Source organism: Hakea prostrata, chromosome 2 (assembly GCF_041222555.1).
Source record: "Hakea prostrata isolate BN-2017 chromosome 2, UWA_Hpros_2, whole genome shotgun sequence".
In the NCBI taxonomy this organism is placed as follows: Eukaryota; Viridiplantae; Streptophyta; class Magnoliopsida; order Proteales; family Proteaceae; genus Hakea; species Hakea prostrata.
In genome coordinates, this window is record NC_142601.1 from 58,756,663 (window position 1) to 58,784,545 (window position 27,883).

General features: G+C 36.0%; 2 protein-coding genes across 5 annotated transcripts; one reads left to right on the plus strand and one right to left on the minus strand.

Moving 5' to 3' along the window:
• Positions 1-956: 956 nt before the first annotated feature.
• LOC149025271 (uncharacterized) lies at positions 957-8,070 on the minus strand. 4 transcript variants are annotated; one of them, XR_016171709.1, is made up of 11 exons: positions 7,593-8,070; positions 7,295-7,360; positions 6,976-7,156; positions 6,251-6,447; positions 5,859-5,909; positions 5,672-5,763; positions 4,910-4,998; positions 3,016-3,101; positions 2,674-2,778; positions 1,249-1,493; positions 957-1,140 (listed from the first exon to the last, which is right to left on the minus strand). XR_016171709.1 is itself a non-coding variant. In XM_089145496.1 (10 exons), exons 1-10 carry the CDS (start codon positions 7,902-7,904, stop codon positions 1,356-1,358), a joined length of 1,317 nt encoding a protein of 438 aa, XP_089001622.1. In that variant the 5' UTR covers positions 7,905-8,070; the 3' UTR covers positions 957-1,355. The 4 variants fall into 4 exon arrangements, 1 of the variants encoding a protein (XP_089001622.1); XR_016171708.1 differs by having other exon boundaries at positions 957-1,153; XR_016171710.1 differs by lacking the exon at positions 957-1,140 and adding an exon at positions 1,851-1,936 and having other exon boundaries at positions 1,433-1,493.
• Positions 8,071-11,950: 3,880 nt separating this feature from the next.
• Positions 11,951-27,826, plus strand: LOC149025272 (uncharacterized). Its single transcript, XM_089145497.1, has 16 exons — positions 11,951-12,119; positions 12,639-12,846; positions 12,941-13,069; positions 13,228-13,435; positions 15,035-15,181; positions 16,535-16,609; positions 17,178-17,249; positions 17,968-18,039; positions 21,204-21,275; positions 21,396-21,467; positions 21,907-21,978; positions 24,578-24,649; positions 24,862-25,005; positions 25,788-25,859; positions 26,066-26,212; positions 26,727-27,826. The coding sequence occupies exons 2-16, from the start codon at positions 12,649-12,651 to the stop codon at positions 26,921-26,923; spliced, it is 1,749 nt and encodes a 582-aa protein (XP_089001623.1). The 5' UTR covers positions 11,951-12,119; positions 12,639-12,648; the 3' UTR covers positions 26,924-27,826.
• Positions 27,827-27,883: the final 57 nt, after the last annotated feature.

The following is a 27,883-nucleotide window of genomic DNA, read 5'->3' on the forward strand; positions in this document are numbered from 1 at the left end:
TTATTATATTAAAGAATATGCTCTCATATATTTTGTAGGGCCCACATATATATAACAAAATTAATTAAATTATTAATAATAATATTTTTTTCAACAAGATACAGGTAAATTAAAGCATCAGTTAAAAAAAAATATACATGACTTCAACCCTAAAAAGTCAATCCAATTTTTTTTTAAAAGGTAAGAGCTACAAACAATGGTAGTTAGTTGCTTTATTAACTCTAAACATTTTATTTACAATATAAAATCAAATAAAGAATAACAAAAAAAATGAAAAAAAACAAACAATAAATAAATTGAGAAAGAGAAGAATACCGGAAGATTTTTCCCTAAATTTTCCTTAACCCACGCTTATAAAGAGGGAAAAAGAAAGAAACTGAAGAGAATAAATAGGAAGAAAAGAAGAGAGATGAAAGATCCGAGAGAATAAATAAAAATTGAAGAGTTAATTTCTAATTAGGAATGACATTTTGAATATCTAATCAGATTTTTTTTTTTTCAAAAATTTCCTTTAACCCACAATTACAGAAAAAGAAGAGAATAAATAGAAAGAAAATATGTGAGAGAGAAAAGAGGAGAGAATAAATAGGAATTGAGGATTTAGTTTTTAACTAGGGATGACATTTATACCCATTATTTTATCTTTAAAAATTATTCTCAATATTGAGGGAGCCAAATAGTGACATTTCATACGTGAGAAGAGAAGAAAACTGAAAATTTGAAGAAAATTACTATAAAAAATGAAAAACTAAAGGAATTAATAAAAAAAATTCAAAAATCCGGGGGCCATGGCCCCCGGCCCCTTAGTGGGTCCGCCTCTGGGTGCATCAATGGTTACTTTCACAAAGAATATATACGTTATTTACCTCAAAAAACCAAAGAATATGTACATTTGGTGGATTTATCATATCAACCATAAACAAAAATAATCCTACCCCAAAAAAACAAAGAATACATACGTTTGGTGGATTTATCATATTAACCAAATAATCCTCAACATGAACATAATGATTCTTTACATACATAAATGCAACTTAGGCATTCAGACAGAATCCACCAAACATGGATCCCACAACATTCATTGATCCGAATGTCTCACATCCATTCACATATGTGAAGATTAACTCAGAATCCATTGCCCTGTTAGAATTTTCTGTGAGAGAGAGGGAACATGGTTGGATAAAATCTGAATGCAATCATTTGTACGAAGTAAAAATGGGAGAGGTGATGAGTCTGATGAGTGATTACCACAAATTAGTCTCCGTCTCTCCCTCGCCCACAGTGCCACCAAACAAATTCTTTTACCCTCTTAGCATATAATAAAGAGTTAGTGTCATCTTGGTATCTTTACCATCTCACAGTAAACAAGCTTTGAATCCCTTCTCCAAAGCCTTTGAATCCAAGTTCTTCCCGATGAAAACAATCTTGTTTATTCTTTGTTCATCTGGAGCCCATAATCGATCTGGCGAACCTTGAAATATGTCATGAACTCCCTGTACGATAATATCATGGGGACATAACCATAAATAAAAGAAAATCAAACTAATTAATTAAGCATAATAACTTTAATGAACAAATTTAAACAGTGAGACTCAATAATGATTTGATGCTAACAGGATAATTAAGGGCGATTTACACCAGGCAACCAGATATTTTAGAGACGTCACTTGGGGTATCCTTTCTCATACTCAACTTTGTCATACCACCAATATCTAAGAACTCTTCCCCACCATCACCACTTCCTAAGAGCCAATCACTGCCGGAACTCCCCGCTGTCTTCACACAGCGCCACCTTTCTCTGTATGGTTCGCTTGTTACAAACTACAATGGTAATGGTGCAGATTAGTCACCTCAAGGACTTTTCTTGATGGAAATAAGCTACAGGCTGTCTTGAGCTTCAATGTGTTTTCTTTGTAGTGGACTACTTCTAATGGGCCTGCAATGTCAGTACATGGTATCTGTATGGGATTAGGCTTAATAATAGCTTATTAGCTGTACTTCCACTACTAGTAGGAGCATGTGAAAGTTATCTAAGAGGGTTATCAAAGAAGGCCAAGTAATGACCAAACAGGAGCTGAATTCGATGTAGCTCCAAGCCTCCAACACATGATAAGCTATAAGAATGTCCTTTGAAGTAGCATGGTCATGTTCAACAGAAGCTTTTAGATGCTCCAGTCCTGACAAGTGATTTGATTCAGGTTGGACAAGCTAAAAGAGCAAGGAGTAGGCCTAAAGTAAGCCCTAGAAGAGGTGCTGAAGAAAGACATCCATAGCCTAGGCCTCACACCACCTGACCTTTGACTTTGACTAGAGCTGAGTGGAAGGCAAAGATTCATGTAGCCAACCCCAATTTGGATAAGGCTTTGTTGTTGTTGACAATAAGAAAATATACATAGGTGACTAGATGGTGAAAAATAAGCCCAATGTGCCAATCTAATGAGTAATGTGAAACTCCTTTTATACTGGGTTTTGGTTTGGACATGTCACATGCAAGGCATAATGAGAATCAATTACAGGAATCACAATTTTCACAGATAAAGTTGTTTTTTATGTTGAAGTCAGGGGCCACTAACCAGAATCTAGATGACAATTCCATCAAGATTCTTTTTTTTTTCTTCTTTTTTTCACAGCAAGAATAGCAGTTAAATTAATCTCCAAACAGGATATACTTACTTGAAAAACAAATCTCTCATTCATACCCTCGACAGACAAGAGGCCTTTCATTCGATATATATCATCACTACGCTCCAACAATAATGTACCTAACCACATATTGGCCTGCAATAGGTTCAGGAAAATTTAGCAGTCTGATGCCATCAGTTAGCAGTATTATTATCTCAACCACCAATATCAAATGAAGAAATATTCCTCCAAGGTAGACATACAGGCAAAAAGCTCAAGAATCCTTTTCTACAGCATCAATTGCAATGATTGGCTCAGAAGTTTTATTGATAGTGCCAAAGGAATGCACAACAATACAGAAAAATAAAACAATATGTAACTTCACAAACCTACCTTCTCAAGATCCAAACTCCCTTCACACACTATGCTGACAGAAGAAACCCCAGGATCATGAGTATGATGATGGTGATCAACATGTTCTGCATTCACAACATCAAAGACACCAATGCATTCAAAATAGTGCATCTGCACGAGTGAATAGTTTAAGGAGCGGATCTCAAATTGAGGATAAATGATTTACATGGTAAAATTAGATGAAAGGAGGCAACAGAGATTATTCAGTCAACATGATTATCAGGAAACCTAAGAGTGACAAAAAGAGGATTCAAATTCACAATGGCTGTTCCAGTAATTCTGTCCTTTCTGCAGGTAACTTCAGTAACTATAAGATCCCTTCCATCACCTTCAATTTTGTCCCCGAGACCATGTCTAACGGTGACAAACATGGAATCCCAAACACAACAACCAACCAAAATCAAGGACAACATATGTTAAAATAAAATTTGTGAAATCATTTACATACATGCTTGTGATTCACTATGGGGTACATAAGTTCATATAAACCCATATGAAGGTACATATATGCAAATATCATAGGGGCACAAGTGTCAACCCCAATACAAAAGCTTCCTGCACATCATGCGTCACCATTAATGAGGTGGCCAGGACCTCTTTTGCCTTGATAAAACAAGGGTGAAACTCTGTATGATTAGTAAACATATGACGGTGAGCATAAGCATGCCAAATCAAAAGACCCATGTGAAAAAGCAACAAACCCTAACATATATTCCCCCACCAAATTCCACCCAAAAGATGATCCCTCCACTGCTGTCCTGATGAGAGCTGGACTGAGACTGCATATAACATAGGCTATATAAATTCATACAAACATGGGGATGTAACATTGTGAAATAGGCATACAGGTGCAGTGCAGCAAGCAGCATACAACACTAAACCATAACATCATACCATATATCAGCTCAAGGCTAGCGAAAACTAAACAAGACAGAATCCACACTTGGAAACTTAAAAGCATTAAGAAATACATAACTAACAATACATTGGTAGCTCACACAAAAGAATCTGCATATTGAGCTGTACTTAACCATGGAGATGGGGGACAGCAAAGGGGCTGAGGCACAGACCAGCCAAAAATTCCTTTGAACCCCCCAAAAGCAGGATGTTGTTAGGCCTTAAACCATAAACAAACCATATGTAGATGCAGCATCCAGTAGAAAATCTCTACTGCGTAGTCATCTTTTCTGGATCTTTGGGAGCCCAAAGTCACGTCATACATTTTGAGACCAACTGATAAGGACATAAACAGATAAAATTGCAAAACGCATGTTCAATACTCAAAAATGAACCTATATTCTTATCTACTCTAGCCACAGTCAAATGTAACAGGAAGGAAATTATGGGTAAGTCACAGCTAAGCCTACCTATTTGATACGTGCAAGTGATAAAAAAAGGGACACCAATGGAAAAATTTATCATCAATTTGATACAAGATTATGCACAAAATATAAAGACCATTAAGAAAAACAAAAGACTGAAATGACTAGTGACAGTAAGTTAATTGACCAAGACTGGCAGAGCTTACAAGAAATTAATTAGCAGTCTGGTAAAGGTTATAAGTTTTATTCTAATTCCAAGAACGATTTAAAGTCTATCACATTTCAAGAGCAATAAAAGCCAATGAATGACTCATATTCAGCTGAAAACAATGTGAAGGAAAATCTATCCATCACCAAAAGAAAGTTAGGTTGTCAAAAAGTTTGTTCCAGCAATTTACAATCCAAGATACTCCTCAAACATATAATGATCATGTCAGATCCGAAGTAAACATAACCCTGTATACACATCAACGAAGTGGATCAAGATTACCATCCTTCGGTATTATGGAGGACCTGACAATTTTATACTGAAATTTATGGGAAGCGCTTACCATGTTCATGATGGTGGTGGTCATGATCATGACTCGTATGGTCTTTGTGATCTTCCTTTTTATCCTCTGTGTTAACTGCACTCTCAATCCTGGCAGCTTCCAATAATGTTAGTTATCAGCACCCATAGTGAACAGATATATGAGAAAGAAAGAAGAACCATACATTAAAGCATACAAAATCAATAATAATGGATCATGCAATAAAATAAAATCACCAGTTAGAATGCTCGCTTTTCCAACATTTCAGATGGTCAAATGCTAATTTTAATAAATCCATTCAAGGTGCTAGAAGGACTGAAGGAGAACCCAAGAAAATCATGAACTGAAAAGGCAGGGAACTTGAATAGGCCTTGGATGAAGCCAGTAACACACTATTCAAAGTTTGCACTAGGGGATCTTCTATGCTAAAGAAACAAAAAAAAAATTTAAGGAAACAGAATCCCTCAAACCATCGACAGAAAAGTTTTTTGAAGAAAAAATCTTCAAGAAAGTAACTAAATCACTCGTGGCATCAAACATAAACCACGTGCATCCTATGCAACACATGCACAACATAAACAAGGAGGACCCAAATCTGGATGAAAGATCTGTCCAGCAATAAGAAACACCAAAGAAATTGGATTTTGACAAAAGGTTTGAAATACTGTAACTGATCTAGAATATCCTTGGATATACTTCAATCAACAAGTATACTAAAAGGATGCATTATATCTTAGTTTCACTAAATAAGCACGGCACCAGTAGAAGTCAAAGAGACATAACCTCTCCAAATCAAAGCCTCCAATACCAAGAACATAATCCAATTCAACTTGGCCAAATTGAGTTCGCTTTAGATGAGCCATGCCATTTATGTTCTGCAACCAGTGGCATCCCAACAGAACATTAAAAACCTTGAGGTTGCAATGCCTCATGGTAAATGTGAAATTAAAATAGAACTGTGGTTTATAACCTTTAAACGCTGGACCAGAGAAGCAATGTCTGATTCGGTGACAAGGTCTGTCTATAAGAAATGCAGAAAACAGAGAAATATATCAATGTCAGTTTCGATAAAACTATCCCTTGTCCCCCAGAAAAGAGATGGGATAGGACGCTATCATGGAATTCAATCTTACATTTCCAAAACAATTACAATTGTTTTGAGACTGTAATAAAAGTAAACAGAGCACTGTCGATTGAGGTCAGCCATTTCTTCAGTTTCTCACTCAAATCCATACATGGCTTCCTCAAAACAGTACAGTAGCCAAGTTTTCAAGAACTCGATTGCTCAGGCTATGCTGACCAATTCTTGGCTGACAAAAACCAAATTGAAAAGTATGTCAAAGATATTAGAACATCGCCTACCTTGTTTACAATAATACGATCAGCATAAGCAATCTGTTCAACTGCTTCATTGACTACACCTTTGGGCTTAATCTCATCAAGGTGAATGCCAGCATGTTTTGCATCAACCAGGGTTACAACACCATCCAGTTTGACAGAATCGAAAACAACATCCTCAGCATAAAATGTCTGGATAATTGGTGATGGATTTGCTAATCCTGAAGAATATGCAAAAAGTTTTGGGGAAATCAAACAGTCAATCCATAGGAAAAGATCAAACAACCATCTATCTTGTAGATGTGGAGCTTGAAGCAAGCTGGATTGTCTCGGGAAAAGTTGTGGGGAAATCAAACAGTCAATCGTGCTGGATAGTTTCTCCTTAGCACAATTTGCAACTAGCTAGAAAACTTGATCACAATTGGGAAACACAAATTAAATAATACTGTTTCCGTTTTCTATCATACAATGAACAAAACAGTCTTTTGCAGTGAAGCCATGCCAAACATGTACTGTTCTCATCCATAAGATATACCCCCCCCCCAAAAAAAAAAAAAAAGGTGGGGGGGGCTGCTAAGCTTTCAAACTATGGAACTGATAAGAGTTGTAATCTGTGAAGCATATACTAATTCCAGAAACAAAATCTCAGGCGTGTGTATAAACGATTTTAGGAAAGAAAAGCCTTAGTTTATTACAGTTTTTTTATAATAAAAATAAGCTGGACAACAATGAGTTAAATGCATGCGTACCTGTAGTCTCTATCACTATGTGATCAAAAATTCCTCTCTTTTTTTCCACCAACTCCCCAATCATCCGAACAAGATCACCCCTCACAGTGCAGCAGAGACAACCATTATTGAGCATGATTATGTCCTCAGTCCCAGTGGCTTTGGAAGCTACCAAAGAACCATCAATGTCCACTTCACCAAACTGGAAATAAAATCAAATTAAATTTGGACAAAGCTTCAAAGTACAGCCACATAAGCTTTTCATCTCTTATTTTCAAAATGACACCGTCCCCATCCTCCCAATTAGGGGGAAAAAGACTAATCCATCACTAACCCATACCTCATTTTCAATCACAGCGATGCGCTTGCCGTGATCAGCAGTCAATATATGGTTTAGTAAAGTCGTCTGCTCAAAACAAGACCATATTCAAGAGGGTTAAAGATGTAATATATCCAATTGAGTACATAACAGAAGGTATTCGTTCTACTACTAAGATTGGAGAGTAACAGATAACAAAATGCAGGATTAATAACTTCAAAGACCACTTCTTTTTCCTTCTTTTTTTCTTTTAAATCAAATTTACTTTGCTCTCTTGATTTATACAGGCATTAAAAATGAAAAGGTTGAGCAGGGGTACCTTCCCGGACCCTAAGAAGCCAGTGATTATTGTAGCAGGAATACGATCATCTGGTGGAATATTTGTTAAAACATCCGAGTTCTCATTCTCAGTCGTGGCAGCTGCTGCAGTAAACAAGCGAACACGTCTCTTAGTTTCTGAAAAAGTGGACACCATTTTCAAGTTGACTAAAGATGTTTGGAGGCTCGGAGATTGATGAAGCTTGGTTCTCCATGAAACAGGGAATGCTTCAGTCTGAAACCTAAGCGTGTTCACCTGCCGCTTATCTAATCCAATTAAGGTAGTCGCTCTGTCCATAGACATCGCAGCCATGGCAGGTAGTTCAAGATACAGAAATGGGGATAAGGTCCTGCGGTTACAGAATTCTCCTTCTGCTACTGGAAGGAGGTTTTATCCGGAGCCCAGAGCCTCGACTCTCATGTTCAGAAATGACAAGAGTCGAGCATTCCTAATCTTCTACCAGGGACTGAGTCACTGGGTGGATTGTCCGAGTAGGCGAGTAATAACTAATAACCAGCCATGAGCCTCATTAGGGGTTCGGATAGATATCCACCATACATAAAGGCAAAGGTGGGCCCAACCCATGTATGGTGGTGGCCCTGCCTGGTTGGGGGAAATAATCGTATTCTCTGCTGTGCGACATTTGTCTTATGCTAAATAGACGGTGGAGATCAGAACGCTGGTTTTTTAGCGAAGGAGACCCATTTATATGATCCATTTTAGTTAAAACCCACCCATTTCTGTCAATGGTGGGTTAGTAAAGCGGTTAAAAGCCCAGACTCCCATGGGGAGGTCTTTGGTTCGCACTGGCGACATTTCATTTCCAGTATTAAAAAAGCACCAGTACAAAAAAAAAAAAAAAACAAAAAAAAACCACCCATTTCTAAAACTCAGTTCCAAAACTATAATCCACGGTTTTTCCCATCTTCCTTTCACCCCTTTCCTGCATCTCTGGTTCTCTCTCATTTGTCAAAACTCGATTAATTGAAACTCCAAAAACTCCCTTCTTTGGTATTTGTTTTCTTCCTTCTACTAACCAAACTGATGAACAAGCCCATTGTTTGTACCGATGTTTATGTTTTCAAACTGAGATTCAAGGGTTGAGAGAAAATTAATTCTCTTTTGACTCTTTTGGATTCTCAATTAGGTTAACAAGGAAATAACCTCCACTCATTGTAGCATCTTTAATTCAAAATTATCACAAACAACAACCGTTCTTTGAAGTCCTTCAAGAGATGATATATCAATAGATTTCAAAATTCGTGCTTAAATTTTTCAAAAATATAGGTTTCCAAATTGTTTTAGGGCCTGTTTGGTTACATGAGTCTGGAGATTTCAAATCTATAGATTTCAAATCTATAGATTTCAAATCTATGGAGTTATAATTTATAAAATTAGGTGTTTGGTTGTAGAATGAAATCTGTGGATTCATCCTAAAAAACTATTTGATCGACGTGATTTTTGTTAATGTGTAAATGTATAGCTTTTTTGAAATCTCTGGATTTCACCCCTTACCCATAAATCTACAGATTCACGTTTTTAGTGTAAAAAGGTGAATCTCTAGATTTCATGAATCTATAGATTTTTACAACCAAACGGGTATAATTCTCAGATTCATGAATCTAGAGATTTGAAATCTCTGGATTCATGAAACCAAACAGGCCCTTAGTGGATGAAAATAAGAACATAATCATTCGATAAGTTAAGGTTTCTTGTCTTCTCAATCTCTCATTCATTTTGGAAATCGGTAAACAATACGTACCCTTACTATTGTATGCCCATTTTAGCGTATACCAAGTGATTCTTGAAGAAACCAACGCAGTCCCTTGGAAATTCATCGGAAAAATGGATGGAGGAAAGGTAGATGGTGGGAGAGATCAAGAGACGGAGGAAAGGGATGGGAAACATGGTTTTTTTATTTCTAGATCTAGGTTTAGAGTGGGTTTTGGCCAAGACGGGTTGCAAAAATGAGTCTCCTCTACTTAAAAGCTAGCATTCTGATCTCCGCCGTCTATTTAGCATAAGACACATATCGCACTTTGGTGTTGCACTGTTGTGCAAGTAGACAATTTTTTCCCGATGATGGGACCCGGACTGAATTGGATGGTAACCTCTTAGGGATAGAGCTTAAATGTTGTACGTTAATTGCATAACATTGAACTGCGTATGGTGAGGATGGAATGAGTGGTCGACGTTAGAATATTTAAATCACAATTAGCTTTTACTAGCTGAATTCTAACGAGATAATAATTTATAATTATGAATATACATATTTTTTAATCTTCTCCACAGTTATCAAGTATTCATTCTCTGTTTCTCAAATTATTATTCTCTCTCTCACACTCATGATTTTTCTAGTATTATTTTCATAAAGCATAATTAACAAAAAAAAATTATTTCGTTATTCTTTCTTTTTCCTAGAATTTTGATTCTACTATTAGCAATTTAAATCTCGTTATAATTTAGCTATTGATTTTATCAATCAAATCATAATCATTGATTTTTTTTTTTAACTTCATTTCCTATTAATGGAAATTGAATCTCATTTAGAATTTCAGCCATCAATTTTCTCTATCTAATCATAATCATTTAATTTTATTTTTGAATCCATAAACTTTCTCATAAAGTTTCAATTCATACTAATAGCAATTTAAATTTTATTAATTGGATGTTTAAATTTCTGCAATTAATATTATTATATATAATCATAATTATTGTTTTTTTTAAATTAATTTATGATAAATTGAGTGTTTATCCCATATTTAGTCAATATACTTCAAATCTACATTTTTTCCTATAATTTTTCCCACAATTTCTTTTTCACCTTTTTCTTTTGATTTTTTAAAGTTTTTCTCCCACAATTTTGGCCCCTACGCTTTATTTTAATATTTTTTTATAAGTTATTTATAATTGTGTTATCTATATTTAAGTCTCTTTATTAATTTATCCAAATTTTTATTGTGTACACCTTGGAATATAATAAAATAATATAATATGGGAACTACAATAGGTCCTGCATTGGCCCATGTAATATGTATGATGAAAAGACATTAGTGTTCGTTCTTCGACGGAGAGGTGATCCAGACTCATTATCTGGCCTCACAATGTTCAATCTGGCTCTGCCCATACACTCACACATACGGCTCTCCATGGTGTCAGTCCTTATTTGAGTGTGAAAGGATAGAAGACAGACAATTTGGGTAGATCGGATCTAGATCCATGCATTGGATTAACTTATGAGTTAAAAAGCTATGCAACGAACTAGCTACATCTTTAGAGCATATCATGACATGAAAAAACTTGCCAAAAACGACTTAGATTAATTCCAGCGGACGATTTGTCTATCAATACATAAAATGGTGCATAAATCTAAGCCAATCAAAGCACACCAGGAAACAATGCACCATCCAAGTATCAAACAATGAAAAGGATGGGAAACGAAAATGAAAGTGAAAGGCCAATATCTATATTCCAGCCCCTTCATCTATGTGGGTTTTTTGGTACCATCCACATCATAGCTTGGTTTATAACAACTAGTTTTAATATTTTTTTATAATATAATATGATATTAGAATTTTAGAGTCAAAGGACTGCTCGTTTTATAATCAAAAGGCTACTTCCCTTAAATCTTATCCTTTCTTCTTTTCCATTAAAACTGAAATGCAACTTGCAAGGGATATTTTTTATCAAATAGATTTATTATTCCTTGATAGTGTCATCCTTATCTATATATGCCTGTTATGTATGTAGAATAAAATTTTCAAATTACTTCAATAATATATTAAGATATACGAATGCTATTAAAATGGGTGTTCTGCATGCCATTAAGTGAAAGCTATATATTTTCATCAAAAAAGGAAAAAGTGAACACTATACATAAAAGTGAAGGCTATATATATAAAAGCTAGATAGACTTTCAAACCATTTCCCCACCCGTCAATAGTCACTGCTTGAGTTGAATGTATGTTTAAAAAAAACATGACCCATAAGGCTTAACCTACAGTTCCTGGATAATCCAAGAGAAACAAACTCTATCACTCTAACCGTAACACGCCCGAGTTCAAACGGTTCTCAGCTCGTCCGAGTTATGAGTTCAGTAACGATGAGGTAAGTGATTACGTGGACCCTAAATAAAGGAGATTAATTATAATTAAAGTTGGAACGTCTCGGAGAGTCGGATAGAGCAAAGAGAGCTCGCGTGGGACCCACACTTACACCGTTACTTATCTCAACGCCCAAACCATCAACGCCAGACCTCGTTCCCACTCATTCCGTTTGACACGTGGCTTCCGTTTGACGCTTCGGAGGACGGTTCGGGTTTCGAAGCTCTTCTCTCACTAGTGAGTCCTGACTTGTTAACTGCCTTTGCTTTCCTTCTTCTTCGTCTTTCTCCTTTCGTGCTTGCTTCAGTTACATCCCTCCGGTTAAACTGGGTTTTGGAGTTCTCATCTCTCTTTTTCATCTATATCTAACGATCGACTCGACCAAGTTTCTTGATTTTCTCCGTTGGCTCTGATGTTCATCTAGGTATTCTCTCTCCTGAGAAATTTAAGCAATTCGTTTTCTTCATGAACGTATAATGAGCTGAGGATTGATGTGATAGTGCTTTCGAGTTGGCTTTTTTGTTACCATCTAGGGTTACGTACTCGCTGATCCTCCCAGTTCCCTACTTTTTCTCTGATCTGTTAATTTAATTCCCCTGTTTATTCTGTGGAACACTTTTCTGGCAGGAAAGATTTCTCTTTTACTCTTTTTGCTGTTAGTTCTTCATTTACGAAATATTTAGCGGAGTTAATCAACCGTGGTTGCAGAAAGCAGGTTTCAGAAACATTGCATGAAATAAAATGCCCCTGAATTATACGTTGAATTTTGGGTATCGGACATAACTAATTTTACTTCATTTGCATTCTTAGAGGATCCACCAGACGTGTGGAGTTATTATTATTATTGCGTTTTTTATTCTTTCCTTTTTATGATGGTCTGTATAGTTCTGCAGCATTTTCGTGACAGTTTCTGATTTTTTTTTTTTGTTTTTGTTTTCCGAAGTCGTTATTCAATGGGAGGGGTTTGTTCGAGAAAATGGCGCCAACAGGTAAATGAAGAAAGTGTGCGAAGAGGGATTCCTGGAATATATTCAAAAAGTGGCAGCTCAAAATGGATGGGGATTTTCCTTCCTCGGTCGAGTGTAGATATTCAGCAGGGAAGAGGCAGATGCCCATCCCTCATGGAACTATGTATTCGGAGACTATGTGAAGTATGTATTTCCTTTGGCATGCTTAGCTCAGAATCCTCAGTGCTGATTCTTTGGGTGTTGACCAATTTTTTTTTCGCTTTGCTTTACGTATCAGGATATTGATAAGTATAGTGCTTTCTCGACGCTACCAAGGGATATAAGTCAGCAAATCTTTAATGAACTCATATACACCAATCGTTTGACTGATGTTTCTCTTGAGGCTTTTAGAGATTGTGATCTTCAGGTATTATTCATGTCAGCTACATACTTTTGTGGTCTTGACTGCTTTGATGTTCCTTTACCCAGAAAAAAAAAAAAAAAAAAAGAAGAAGAAAAATAATGATTTCATGTTTATCTAACAGTCTACTGAGAAATAATATTTTTTTAGCTGCTGCTTGTCAGGATATTTGTCTGGGAGAATACCCTGGAGCAAGAGACAGTTGGATGTATGTAATTGCTTCCCAGGGTTCATCTTTATTGTCAGCAGATCTTTCTGGTTCTGATGTAACAGATTCCGGGCTGGTTCGGCTTAGAGATTGCACAAACCTTCAAGACCTGACTCTTAATTATTGTGAACAGATTTCAGACTGTGGACTAAAACACATTAGTGGTATCTTCTTCCCCATATCAGCCTATGTCACTGTGGTTGTTTTGTTTAGACACAGCTCCCCATGTATGATCCACTGTGAATACTTTCAATCCCCCTACCTCCAAATAAAAATGAACGCAAAGAAATCTTTTAACATTATTGAAGCACTGTTTGACTTGAAATCTGCTGGTTTGTTTTATAATTGTTTGAATTGGCTACTCTACTATTTTTTTTCTTACTACGGATGAATTATATCTAGCTTCTAATTTCTGATATGATTCCCTTTCATCGGTGGCAACATTACATATATCATACAGCCTTGGGCCAACTTGATGTGAATTTCTTTTGCTGTTTTGTCTTCTAGGAGGGGATTGCTTTTATGTTTCAACATAACTCTTGCCTTGCTACTTTGATGAAAAGAAAATGTTGACTGGTTACAACACAAAACACAGTTGATTACATGCTTGTGTTATATTTATCTTATCAAATAAAACAGAGATTAGAAATTCTGGGTGGTGATTGGCCACCTTCCTGTTTGGGGTTTTATCTTGGTGAGCTGAAATTTTCGTGTTGCTTTGAGTTGACCAATCACTGTCAATATTTATGTTCTTTATCTTTGCTTCATGATAGATGCAAGCTCACTTGTCACCCATGTCATATCTGTTAACTATTTTAAGTGTTAGTTTTTCATTCCTGTTATGAGGTCCCATTAGAGCGCGGGACTTGGTGCAACGTTTAAAGGTTTCTCCAGTGTGACAGTCATAGTTTGAGTTTTGAAACATCACCTCTGCTAAACCAGGATAAGGCTAATAGGTTTGGCGTTCCACAGACCAATGGCAGGAGTCTTGTGCATTGGGTATGCCAACCCCCCACCCCTTCCTTCCTTCTTTTTTAGTGAGATTCCATGACCTCATGGACTCTGGAGCCACACATTCCTTTGGTTAAATCTCATAAAATTTTCAAATTATTACCATGGTGAACAATTTAGTTTGAATGATATGCGTGTGTTTTAAGTTTAGCATTGTCTGGTATTATTATGCTATGTATGTAACTCTCCTGATTGAACTACATGTTTTCATGTATTAGTTATGCTAAGAACCATTTTCTTGGTTTACGTCAATGGAGTATAAATTCTGCTTTGGAGACATAAAAACTATAGCCTATGACCTTGAGATCATCTTTGTGGCAGTTAAGTGGTACTTAAATCATGTGTTTATGAATGTCACGGCCTCTATGGGTCTCTCTTTCTTTGTGTTATGTCATAAAATTTCAGCTGGTAAAGGTTAGTCATTAACTTTGGGAACTAATGGACACTGTATCTGTTTGATGACGTTTCTTCTTTTGTATCCTGATGATTTGATAATGTGTTCTATTTTCCAGTTCTGTTTTATGAACAAACATCCTTTTTTTTTTTTTTTTTTTAATTGTTTTCTTTCTAATGCACTAGATTTCATGCATAGCCTGCTAGGGGATTTTTTTTGTTGATGACTCAGGATCTGTGCTCTTCTACTTTGGGATATAGTCACTACATGCAATTATTTATCTATTTATTTCATATTTACTCTTTTGTGGTTTGGGAATTTGTACTATCATAATATATTGTTTGTCTTGTTCTCTCAGGTCTTTCAAGCTTGACATCTTTGAGTGTTAAAAAGAACAATTTCATCACTGCTCAAGGAATGAGTGCTTTTCCTGGGTTAGTTAACCTTGTAAAGTTGGACCTAGAGAGATGTTCAGAAATTCATGGCGGACTTATTCATCTTAAAGGTTTGTCAGTCAGTAATCTAGCTTCGACTGGAAAAATTTAACTAGTGATGCTCTATGAAAATAAAGTTTTGATTATTTTTACAACTCTTGTTACATATGAGACAATCTGGAAGTAAAATTAAATTAAGAGAGAAATAGAAAGGAATTTGGGTAGAAGAGATGTGGCAGGAGTGTGATTTGCTTTATGGGTGAAGCAATGGTGTCTGGCTCAATTGGGGGGGGGGGGGGGGCTGCCATCCTCTTCTCTTAAGAGATAATCACTGGAAATAAATTTGAGATATAATTCTCCACCACTTCCATTACAATAATAATATTGAGGAGATATTACATGGTGACATAGCTACATACGTGACTACACAGCATCAATGGATTACCGCTCCACTTTTAAACAACTCCTAATACCTCTCTGACTCCTATTCGATAATCAAACTAATAAATAAAATAGTTAAACTTAATAGTTCATGACAACTCTCATATGAGGTTTTTGTCGAGGTTTCAAGAGTCCACTCATATCCACGGATATTGACTGATGCATATCACATCCTGAAGGCACCAATGTGATATCTATGAAAAATTGGTATTGATACATAATACATTCAAGAAACATCATCTTGTATATATATTCAACTAAATGCTCTTTTTTATCAGATTTTTTTTTGTACGATTCAATGCGACATAGGGCTGATTCTAAGTGGATTTTGTTGTGTTCAGTTATCCTTTTTATGTATGATATATTTTATATAGTTCTTGCTTCTAATGTTTTATGCTTTATAACCGTAGTTTGCATACATCCTGGGCATTTGCATATGTTTCTTGACCATTTCTCTGTCTTGCATCTCTCCTCTACAATTCAAAATCTCTCTTAAAATCATCCTTCTGATATGTTACATGATACTGATAAGCCGTGGTTTATTTACTTCCAACAAAATAAAGCATTCTTGGGGATTTTAAATTGTTAGCATCTTTGTATGGTTGGATACATTGTGTTGAGGATTCCATAATTCCGTTGCTCCTGTATATTTTTTTGCACAGCAATTTTTTTCCTGGTGTGTGTGCTGTGGGTGGGGGTGGGGGTAAATTCCGATGGCATCTACATGTGTCTCTTTTTCCTCTTGGAAAATCTATAACAGAAACTTGTTAGGGAAGTAGATAGAGATTCCTACTGCAAAACCTGAAAGGTCTTATATGCATTCACTGCTCTGGAATATTTGGGTGCACTCGTGTATTTGGAGCCAAACGTAACTGCTTACTCTTATGTACCATGTTCTAAAATTAATTTATTGGTTTGTGTTATCTTGTTCTATTACACATGCCATTTGCCTTATATCTAGTATCATTTTCTCTTTTCAACAGGTTTATCAAAGCTTGAGTCTCTTAATATCAGGTGTTGTAAATGCATTACGGACGAAGACATGGAGCATATCTCAGGTAGTCATTCTGTCATTTAGTTTTCTTTCCTGAGGACAGTGCATTGTCTATCTTGTCTCTCTTTTACAGATACTGAGAAGCAGCACTTGCATGCAGTGCTACATAATAATTGTATGACTTGTTGTTAGGTCTTGTATTCGTTATGATGCCAATGGTTGTGATGCTACAAAAATAGAGGCAGTTTGATGTTTTCTTGAAGCTTAAACAAAGGATTCAAAATGTTACCATTCAAACAATTATTTTCTGAGTCTTTTCTGCTGCGCGTTATTGTCTACCTAATTTTCTTTAGCATATGTATTTGGTCTGCAAACATTTACTTTTGTTTATTAATTTGAATATTTATTCTGTGGATGATCATCACCTAAGCTTCACTTTGATGAAGCATGGATTGGTAGTCCTCTATTTATCAATTTGGAGTGCAGATTGCATATTTCCTCATATGGGCTATCAAACCTGAAAGAATTGCAAATCATGCATCAAAGTTATTGATTCACTTCTTGAATACTTGTCGTATTATACACTAATAACAATTCTTTTGTTTAAAATGTCTTTTTCTGTTTTGTTTCAGGGCTTACAAACTTGGAAGAATTGCAAATTTCATGCAATAGAGTCTCAGATTTTGGAGTTGCTTATCTTAAAGGTTCCTTAGTTCTTTTCTAAAAGTAGTTACCTTATACTGTTGTGCATATGATTATGTAGATACATACACCAACTCATTAATTTAGAAACTTGTCTTTGGTTACAAGAACACTGCAAACATTTTTCCTTCTTTTTTTTTTTAGGGTTAATAATGTCTGACATTCCCTAAATATTTATCCTTAAAGCACAGATATCCCAAAGGAATTCAGAAATATCACAGACACCTTATAAATGTGTTATGAGATTACATTCTAGTCTGTTCCATTTATATTTTCGGTTAATTAATCGTCTCTTATTTTATATTTCCTAAAGTTACCTTAAATCTTTGTAAGGTTAACCTATTGCCATTAAACATAAACATCTAATATAATCCAACCCCTGTTTTATGTCTTATGTGAATTTCATTGATGTTATCCATGACATCATCTGACAAGAAGAAGATCAAGCTGAGCAAGAGGTTCTGGCAACAGAAACAAAAACAACACTAAAAAGACTGAAGTAGAACTAGTGCTGGACCCAGGCGATCTTTTAAAAGGACCAAAAGGAGGCCAAAACACTTTTCACATGAACAGTGTCATGCTCCCCTCCCATCTTCTTTTTTTGGATGATAAAGAAATTCATTACAAACCCCGAAGGAAGATAACAAGAAAAGAACATTATTGAAAGATTTTGTGCACTTGATTGGTGAGTTGGTGAAGCGTAAAATTCTTTTGTTACAGGTCTGGATAAGCTTGTTCTGTTGAACATGGAAGGTTGCCCTGTTACTGCAGCATGCTTGGAGTCCATCTCAGGTCTCATGTTTTACTGGGCTGATTTAAAATTTTCAATGTTGTTGGTATAGATAAATTATTTTTTGGTGATCAGTCATTTGTTAGCTTGAGACATACAGTGCTTTACTTGGTGCAACTTGGATAAAGAGTTGCCTTTTACATCATGGTTGCTTTTAGGTGTAGAATAAAATAACTGGCAGTTAAAATTGAAGGAATTCGCTATACATTGAATTATTCTTATTCATTAATTTAGTCTTCAACTTGCTTTCTGGTTGTGAATTGGTCTATCGTTGTCTATTGTGTAGGTGTTTGACTATTTTTGTTTCTGTGTTGGTTTTCATGGGATTTTTTTTTAATTTTTTATGATTTTCTATGATTAAATTTTTAAATATTCTGCAAAAGAAACAACATTTTCTTGAAAGTGGTGAAGGGAGACAGAGAAGTAGAGAACAAACCAAGTTGCAGTATTCCCTAGCCAAAAAGAACATTAGAATTTAGGGGTAAAACAATGAAGTTCCTCTAATGAGTTTTGAAAAAAAGCCAGCATAAGTAATGTAGATACCAAATTTGATTGATCAAAACAATACCCAAATAGGACCTCTTCACAGGAGTCAATTGCAAATTTGATGGACTTAAGGTGAAACAGAGTTTAGATGGGAAAGAGGGCTGAAACTAGAATGGTATTATAACGGGCTGAATAGATCTTCAAATAGGGGCAGAACTATAATGAAGAAAGTGACAATAACAATGTAACATGTAACACCCGAGCTTCACACCGCAAGGTGGATCGATTGGATCGAACACCAACCTACCTTGATCAAACACAAGGGTTCTCCAAAGAGGAGGAATGCTAGCAAGCAATTTGATTCCAATTCATAAGTTGTGTCTTCACCTCTTACATAAGTCTCTTTATATAGCATTCTAAAGAGACATAATGGTAACATCCAACCACTAGCTAACACCATCTACTTATTAATAACTCAACTACTACCTACCTCTTTGACAAAGGAAAACTCCTTTGACAATGAGTTCGTTTATTTTCAAACCACAGCCCCTTTTATTGACTTTTTAAAATCTAGACTTGGGCTTACGTCTAGACTATAAGGTTCAACATATGTGGGCTAACTTTAACCCACTACAATAATCCTAGCCCATGCAAGCCATGGGCTGTTTTGGATCATATCCTTAAGCTTTGATGGGTTTGACCATTGGGCTTTTCTCTTTTTTGTATATGCTGCCAATTCTGCATAAAAAAGGGTACTGTTATATTGTCAAAACTTCTTGGTCTAGATTGAATATAAGCTCAACTATACACCTTGATAGTGCCACAATCAAGCCCATTACTGCTTTGTAAAATTTGTATGACTGGTAACTGATAAGATTTGTGCTTCGAAGTCCTGAGGTGGCTGACCAACCCCGGAAAGCTACTGTGAATCACAGAAAATGAGATGCCGCAGAACTTGTATTACATAAGTCTTGGTCACCAACAGTCGTCACTATAATGTGGGTTTTTAGGCCGATCAAACCCAGCATCTTTCTACTTTATATTTGCAACTTTTACAGAAAACAGAAACTCTGGCTCATTCTGTAGCAGTAAAGCATGAACTGGAGCTTCTATTTATGATTGCCCAGAGAGAGTAGAATATAGAGATTTAAGAAAAATATAGAAACAAACATAATAAAGGCAATCTAACAAACCCATGGCTAGGGATTTTATACTGCTTCCTTCCTTTGGATGTTGCTTCATTCACCAGTGGTTTTGTTGTTAATTTGAGGATGTTCAGAATCTCAGGTCCCAGTCTATGATATATAAAATGGGTTCACAATTTAGACGGCTGCACAGTGAGCTTTCCCAGAAATATTTTCTAGAATGGATCAGCTTTCTCAGTGGCTTGCCTTTGAAGATTTTCTAGGTGCACTTCTATCTCCCATGTTGGTTGCAGCCCAAAATTTGTCTACTGAAAGATCCCGAGGTCCTTTATCTACGATTCAAGTTAAAGCACAAATACTGCTGGCCCTTAAGGATTCTTAGTATCCCTACTATTTTTGTATAATTCAGTGGGAAGCATGGTTATTAAAGCGGCAAAGCGACCAAAGCGATTGGGGCTCCGTCTTGGCGATTAGGCGACTAAGCGCGCTTAGGCGGCAATAAAGCGACCAAAGCGGTTTAGTCAATATTTTTAATATAACTACTTTTTAATACAAATACTTTTTATAATAATCTAAAGTACTAAACAAACATTCAACAATCACATTCATAAAAATAAAAATAAAAAAACATTCAAGAATCACAGTTATGAAAAATTATCCAAAAAAAGAATAAAAACATAACTTTATCTCATCAAGCTTCATAGATTCATAACAATAATTATGTAGCATGTACTATATCAATAATCAATGTGAAAACTAAAAATGAAAGAAAAGTAGTATGTACTATATTAGTAATCATTGAATATGGCTCATGCTTCACATTTTGTTGCCGACAGGCAATTTGGGCCTCAATTCCAAAATGGCTCACATATTTAAATTTATATTCGGCATTGTAGGATAAATTATGATTAAAAAAAAAGAAAACTAATATGCACAAATTACAAAATGTAAAAAAAAGCGGCTGCTTTAGCATCTAGGCGGCAATAAGGCGCAAAAGACGGCAAACCGGTAATGGATAAACAAAAAAGCGGCAAGAAATCAGCTCGTTAGTTAAGCGGTCACAATTTAAGCGGTTCAAAAACCGCTTTGCCGCCTAGGCGGACGCTTTGATAACCATGGTGGGAAGTCCAACTTTAGGATTTGAAGGAACAGTTTTATGAGAATTTGAACTACTCCCCCACCCCCAGGCTTCTCTCTCTCTCACAGAAATTGGAGGCCTTGTATTCAATTGCTAGAGAATTTCTATAAGCAAGAGAGACTAAATGTTGACATTTTAAAAATTTTATTTTATTTAGTGGCAATATCATTACATTTTCCAAATTAAATCAAGAGAGACTAAATGTTGACATTTTTAAAATTCTATTTTATTTAGTGACAATATCATTGCATTTTCCAAATTAAATTTATCACGGATATTTATAAAATTTATATTTTGGCATCTTGTAAAAATTCCATTGTCCCCCTTCCCCCAGCACATGGGGAGATTAGGGTGATAGCTTATCACTGAATTTTGGATTTTTGTCTTTAATGTGCAGCTCGAGTAGCCCTCTTATTTTTGAATCTTAATAGATGCTGTCTATCTGATCCTGGATGTGAGAAGTTTTCTGGTGAGTGATGCTTGAGTGTTGGCACTATTTTTTGGTTGGTGCAAGGAATTATGATATTCATGTACACATGACACTATGCAGTCTGCATATTGAGTTCCTGTGATCAATTACATCTTGCAGAATTTGAGAATTTGAAAGTATTGAACTTGGGTTTCAACAATATCACAGATGCATGTTTGGTAAACCTGAAAGGTGCTCTCTCTCTCTCTCTCTCTCTCTCTCTCTCTCTCTCTCTCTCTCTCTCTCCCCCCCCCCCCCCCCCCCCCCCCCCAACCCCAAAAAAAAAAAAAAAAAAAAGAGAAAAAAAATTCCCCCCATGAAGGTGCCCGTGTTGAAACTTCAGTCCTTATCTATCAGGATTGCTATTGGTTGAGTGTCCATTCCCCACCCCAGGTTATTGAGACTTGGATTTTTTTGAATCTTATTCTGTTAGCTGTTAAGCTGAGCATAGAGGTTGATGAAGGTTATTGTGTTGTTATATTCTTGGTACATCGAAGCAAGCAACTGCACGTTTAGTACTTAATTTTCTTTTCATTATATATTAATGTGATTGCTGGTAGCAATTTTAAACATTGAATTTGTATTTTCCAAAGAATATTAACTAAGTATGTTCAGCAATGCTGCTTTGCAGGTTTGACCAACTTAGAAAGCCTAAATTTGGATTCATGTAAGGTTGGTGATGCGGGTCTAGTTAATTTGGCAGGTTAATTTTTTTCCCCTTGCCTTTCCTCTTCTGATTCAGTTTCATTCTGTTCATTTGTATTGCATTTCATTAGCAATCCTGATGTGACCATGAGTTTTTAAAGACATGCTTTCAAATACTTTATTACTCTCAACTTGACACTCATGTATCCAGAATAGCTACGTAGCAGTCTAACTGCCCTTATAGGTGCTGTTCTTGTGTGAACATTTTTCAGTGTTTAAAGTCTGCTCTATTTGTGGCAAAATGATGTTTACTTAGTGGCTGTCTCATTGTAGTTCTTTTTACTTGAAAGCATCTAAGGGTCATTGGCTTCTATTATTTGGATTTATATTATACTCTTGCAGGCTTCCTCTCTTTACTGATAATTTGGAAGCAATGGACATGCTATATGGTACTTAATGATTTTATGCAGTTCCAACATCCTCATGTTATCTGTTTTTTTCTAGCTCAAGGGGCCAAAATAAAGTTTTCTGAGGCCCAATCAGACAATCTAAACTGCATGAAACAGTAATCAGAGAGTCAACCCATTAGGGGATTTGGATTGATCAACTGGATTGTTTAATAGGCATGTTGACGGTATTCCCTTTGTTACCCCCATAAATTGTCCTACCATGGTTATATTATAAACATGAAGATGATGGTTGTTGTCGTCTTTCTTTCTTCTTCTTTTGTGTTTTTTTTTTTGGGGGGGTGGGGGGTGGTGGTGTGGGGAGGGAATGGGAGAGGAGTGAAATGCATACAATCTTCAATTCAATTACATGCATATGGATAATAAAAGAATATGCTTAAATAAAAAAAAATAAAAAAAGGGCAACTAATAGAAGCTTACTAAAACTATTCCTATTTATATGTATCCTGACACTAATTTAAAAAGATTCTATATGCATATCCCGGTAAAATGAATAATAAAATCCCAAATACCTGCTGGCCTAAAATCCAAATCGGGGCCTGATTCTTTACCTGTGTTCCCAAATGAACTTGGATCAGTCCAAGGCTGTGGTGCATTGATTACTCTAGGTTAATTAGGCTAAAACAGGGGTTAGAAATTAAAAATAAATAAAAATACTGAATTTGATTATCAACTGGGCTGAGAAGATGACAAAGCACCAAATGTACCATTAACAGAACATGTAAAACAAGAAGACAAAAAAAAGAAGCTGCAGTCATTGGATTTTATTTATTTTTTAATTTTTATCAAAGTAGTTGTAGCTTTAACAATGACTGCAAGAGATCAGCATAAGAATGGAATAGAATTAACTTGCAGATCTCTAGGAATTAGCTGAACAGCAGCAGTGAGGCAAAACCAAAAGAGGAAAGCAAAAAAGAAGAGAATAAGAGAGCTGGGGCTGTTACTTGCAGCAGACAAAGAGAATGGCACTGTTGGCTGGTGTTGTACAGTCATAACTGCAGTAGAAAATGGGAACAACAGAATGAGAAGAAATATCAAAGGAGGAAGCAGAAATAGCTAGGAAGAGAGACAGTGAAAATGAATGTTTGAGCAGAAGCAGAATTACAGAAGAAATCTCATAAGCTGAAAAGGAAAGAAGAAAAAAGAGGGGGGGAGGGGGAGTAACAGAAAAGTCGCTTTCATTCAATTCATTATGTTTATAACACGTTGACTACAATCATACAGATAACAGAAAAGAAAAACAGACTTCAATACGACAACTATATTAGGACTCACCCAACCTTTCCATTATTCCAACTCTCACCCTCCCCCTCTCTTGATCCTTCCTTGGACATTGCTTCCCACAGCTCTGAGATTGAGATCTCCTCTTCAGAAACACCCCCCCCCCCCCCCTTGGGTACCGCAGGCAGAGTAATTGGCCTCCTAGAGGTCAAAACAACCTTGACAAAGACTTTGTTGTGGAGTATGATCCTTCCAACAGGAAGAAGAAGAAAACAAAAAAACACTAATTTCTCTTTTGGTGTTTGCCTAGAGTTCTCTGTAGTACTTTCTCCTTGTGTTGCTCTGTTTTTCGGCTGTTGGCTTGGATGGGCTTTGCCCTTATCTCGTGTCCTTGCTTCCCCTTTGGTTAATGAATTTTTTTCATTCCAAAAAAAAATATATATATATATATATATATACTAGAACTTAAAACAATTTGAAACTTACCAAAACTATCTTCATTCCTATGTAGCCTACTCAAATTAAAAATAGGTTTACATACTTATCCCAATAAAATAAATAATAACATCTTGAATATCTACGATACTAAAACCATATTTGGACCTGATTCTTGATGGGGTTCCAAACAGACTTGGATTGTTCCAAAGCTGTATTGCATAAGAGACTGTTCTTTGAAATTAAAATAATAATAATAATAATAAAAACATTATAATTGAAAGTGACAATTATAGCAAATGAATACTGTAAACTTTGGATGATTAAAATGAGGGCATCTCACAAACATTTTGAGAGGCTCAAACATCAAAAATATCTACTATTTTTTAGGGATGGAGGGTGTATGACTTGCTGCACATATTTATTGTTACACAACAAACCTGTCTTTTGAAGAAAAGGTTATTCTTTTAGGGTATGTGCTGGTGTATGGAGATCTGATTTGTTGTTTATTTTTGTTTCCCTTCTTAAGCTCAGGTCTTCGGCACTTGAAGAGTTTGGAGTTGTCTGATACTGAAGTTGGAAGCCCTGGGCTCCGTCATCTCTCTGGTCTTGCTCACATTTTCTATTATTAGTGATATTTTTTCACTTATTCTGTGTAAATCTTATTCAATTTCTCTTCTGGCTTAAAGTTTAGTCTATTTTATGGATATTGGTACTTGACTCTATTCATTCTGATGGTTGAATTTGTGGGCTATTATGTTAGTTGTTTTATATATCCCAAATTAAATCCTGGTTTTGTATTGGTTTTCCAATTATAGGCTTGGTTAATCTGGAGTGTATAAATTTGTCATTCACCATGGTTACCGATAGTGGCCTGAGGAAATTGTCTGGACTGACATCGCTTAAATCACTTAATCTGGATTCTCGCCAAATCACTGATACTGGGATTGCGGCTCTTACAAGTAAGTACTTTTACACACTGAAGGAATATTGCTTGTTAGTGTACTTCTCACAAATGTAAATCTTTGTACTGAAGCAGCTGTAATGTCTTACCAGTTTATGAGTTGTGCACTTTGTGTTTCTTGTTGTTGGTGTTGGAGGAGTTGTTCATTTGGTTGAATATTGTTTGGCTCCTGTTATTGTAGGAGTTCCTGCTTCACTTGTGAATCAAAGATGCTTTTACCCCAAGCACCCCTGCAAACCCCCCCCCCGGGTGCACACACGCATCCTCTTAAAGATTCTCACAAGTGAAAGGGATGAAGGAAGTAAAAAATAGAGTGTTGGTTGGACATTTGACAGTTTTTCCAAGATTTCCTGTACCAATCTAACTGTCCATGAAACTACCACGGCATTGACATTTGCCTGTGATGATCTTACGTTTGTTTTTGAAGGGAAGAGAGGGAAAGGGGGATCGCCTATGATTTCTTCATATAGTTTTACTATCATAGCTTGTATCTATTTGAAGCTGTAGGAACAAAGTCAAAATTGTCAGAAATGATGTTTGTCAAGGTATTGATATCTTTGTCATTAAACCATCATGCCTAAACATTATACAACATTTTGCTTCTTCAGCCCGTGGCAGAGTTTAGTAATTGCCTGAAATTGGTGACTTGAATGATTATTGTAATTAGAATCCTTGGAAAGGATGAAAGAGAACCCTTACACTTGTTGATGGCATTTGAACATATTATGCTTCAGCTTAGGATTTTATGTATTTTTTACCTACCTATCTTTGCTATTGCAGGTCTTACTGGGTTGACTCATCTTGATCTTTTTGGCGCTCATATAACAGATCTAGGAACAAATAGTTTGCGATGTAAGTTTAAAGTATACATCATATGTTTTCTGTGCCAGCCTATCTTCTGAATATTACTTGTTAGAGTTAGTGATGGTTGGTTCTTGCTGAAATATTTTTATCCAAAAATAAGTTACTGAAATTATGTAGCAGAATACCCTGCTTAATTGCAGCTTCATATTTATCAGCAACATATTGATTGGTATGTGTATATTTGTCTTATTCAGACTTCAAGAATCTCCGCAGTCTAGAGATATGTGGTGGAGGGTTGACTGATGCTGGTGTGAGGAATATCAAGGATCTTGCTTCCTTAATGCTATTAAACCTGTCTCAAAACAGCAACCTCACAGATAAAAGCTTGGAAACAATTTCTGGTATCTATACGTCGTTTTATGCTGAGAAGTTTATATCCTTCATTGTTTGATATCCCATTTGCTGCTTCATTGCTTGATGTCCAATTGCTGCCTGACTAATAGTCTAAGTGATACTCCCAACATCCATTGCAGCACTCAGGAAGCCTATTTCAATGCTCCTGACATTCACTCCAACATACTTTTCAAAACTTGATCATTTTCGGATTGGCAGATCAATATCTCACCTCTCAAATTGAGAGAATATCAGGACAATGGCATCTCAATTTGCTGATTTCTTACTTTTGAGTGATTTTGTCACTCATCTTGGTGTTATAAACTTCATATTATTCTTTTAATATTTTTACTTGACTGAAAAGAGAACCCAGATTTGAGTTCCCAGAAAAGGAACTGTATGCCAACCCCGAAAAAACGAGCTTTCCAGGGATAGATTTATAGAAGTCTTATCAATTTTTTCAGTTGATGTCCCTTTGGTAGCTTCATATTTTTAACTTATATATGTTTTCTGCAAATACAGGAATGACTGCATTGGTGTCTCTAAATGTTTCAAATTCTCGTATCACTAATGCGGGGTTGCACTATTTGAAGCCTCTAAAGAATTTGAGATCATTAACATTGGAGTCCTGCAAGGTGACAGCAATTGAAATTAAGAAGCTTCAGTCCACTGCTCTCCCTAACCTGGTCAGTGTCCGGCCTATGTTGCCAGAACCTTAAGATATACATGAATTGCAAAGACGGACAAGTATGTGTATAGTTTTGAAGACTGATATTGTTTTCAAGTACGATAACAATGCTTAGAACCTTGATGAATTTGTACATATGGAAGACTGGATTAAGGTGTAAAAAAGAATAGCATGTAAAAATTTCACTGGATCCTTGGTGAAATAGAAAGGTGGTGTGGTCTGTGCTATATGTGAAGTTTTATTCCAGTATGGTCAGGCGATGCAACTCTCACTGGAACACAGAATAAGCCACTTAATGGAATAGGCTTCCTCCTTTCTGGCTCATCAGGTGTCATCCAGTGTGCTTCTCGACAGTGCTACAAGGTGAAGCGATCGCCATTCGAAGTGGCCGCGTTCAAGCAATTGGTGACATCCATGAGAAGATGATACTTTAGTCAGACAATCTGAGCTTGATACGAGCTATTCAGAATCTGGTTCCTTTGGAAGTCTGGCGTAGTGTGGAAGACATTAGTTTTCTGAGGAATCTGAACTCCCTCATGTCTCAATCAGTTTGCTCATAGCCAAGCCAGAAAAGCTGGGCCCTTTTCTCATCTATGGATCCTCGACAAATGTAACAAGGAAATCTCGATTCCAAGTCACTCTAAATGAATAAATGATCATTGAATCATTCGCACAAGAAATTGAATACATGCTTCCCAGGCATGATTTATATTGCTGCTTTGGGGCTATGAAAACAATATATATCTGCCGTTTTCTAGTGAAATACTTGAGTACATTTCCAGTGTCTCTTTTGGGTGAGTTTTACATCTTATTTTCATTGAACCATAAAGACACAAAGTTCCGTATTAGTTTGGAAAGCTCTTCCAATTTCGTATTGTATTCTTATTCAATTTAGAGAGTCTGAATTCATTTTATAAATAGTCGACATGAATATGATAACCGATCAGATTATCTTATCATTTTTGATTTCTTAGTTCATAGGTTTATAAAT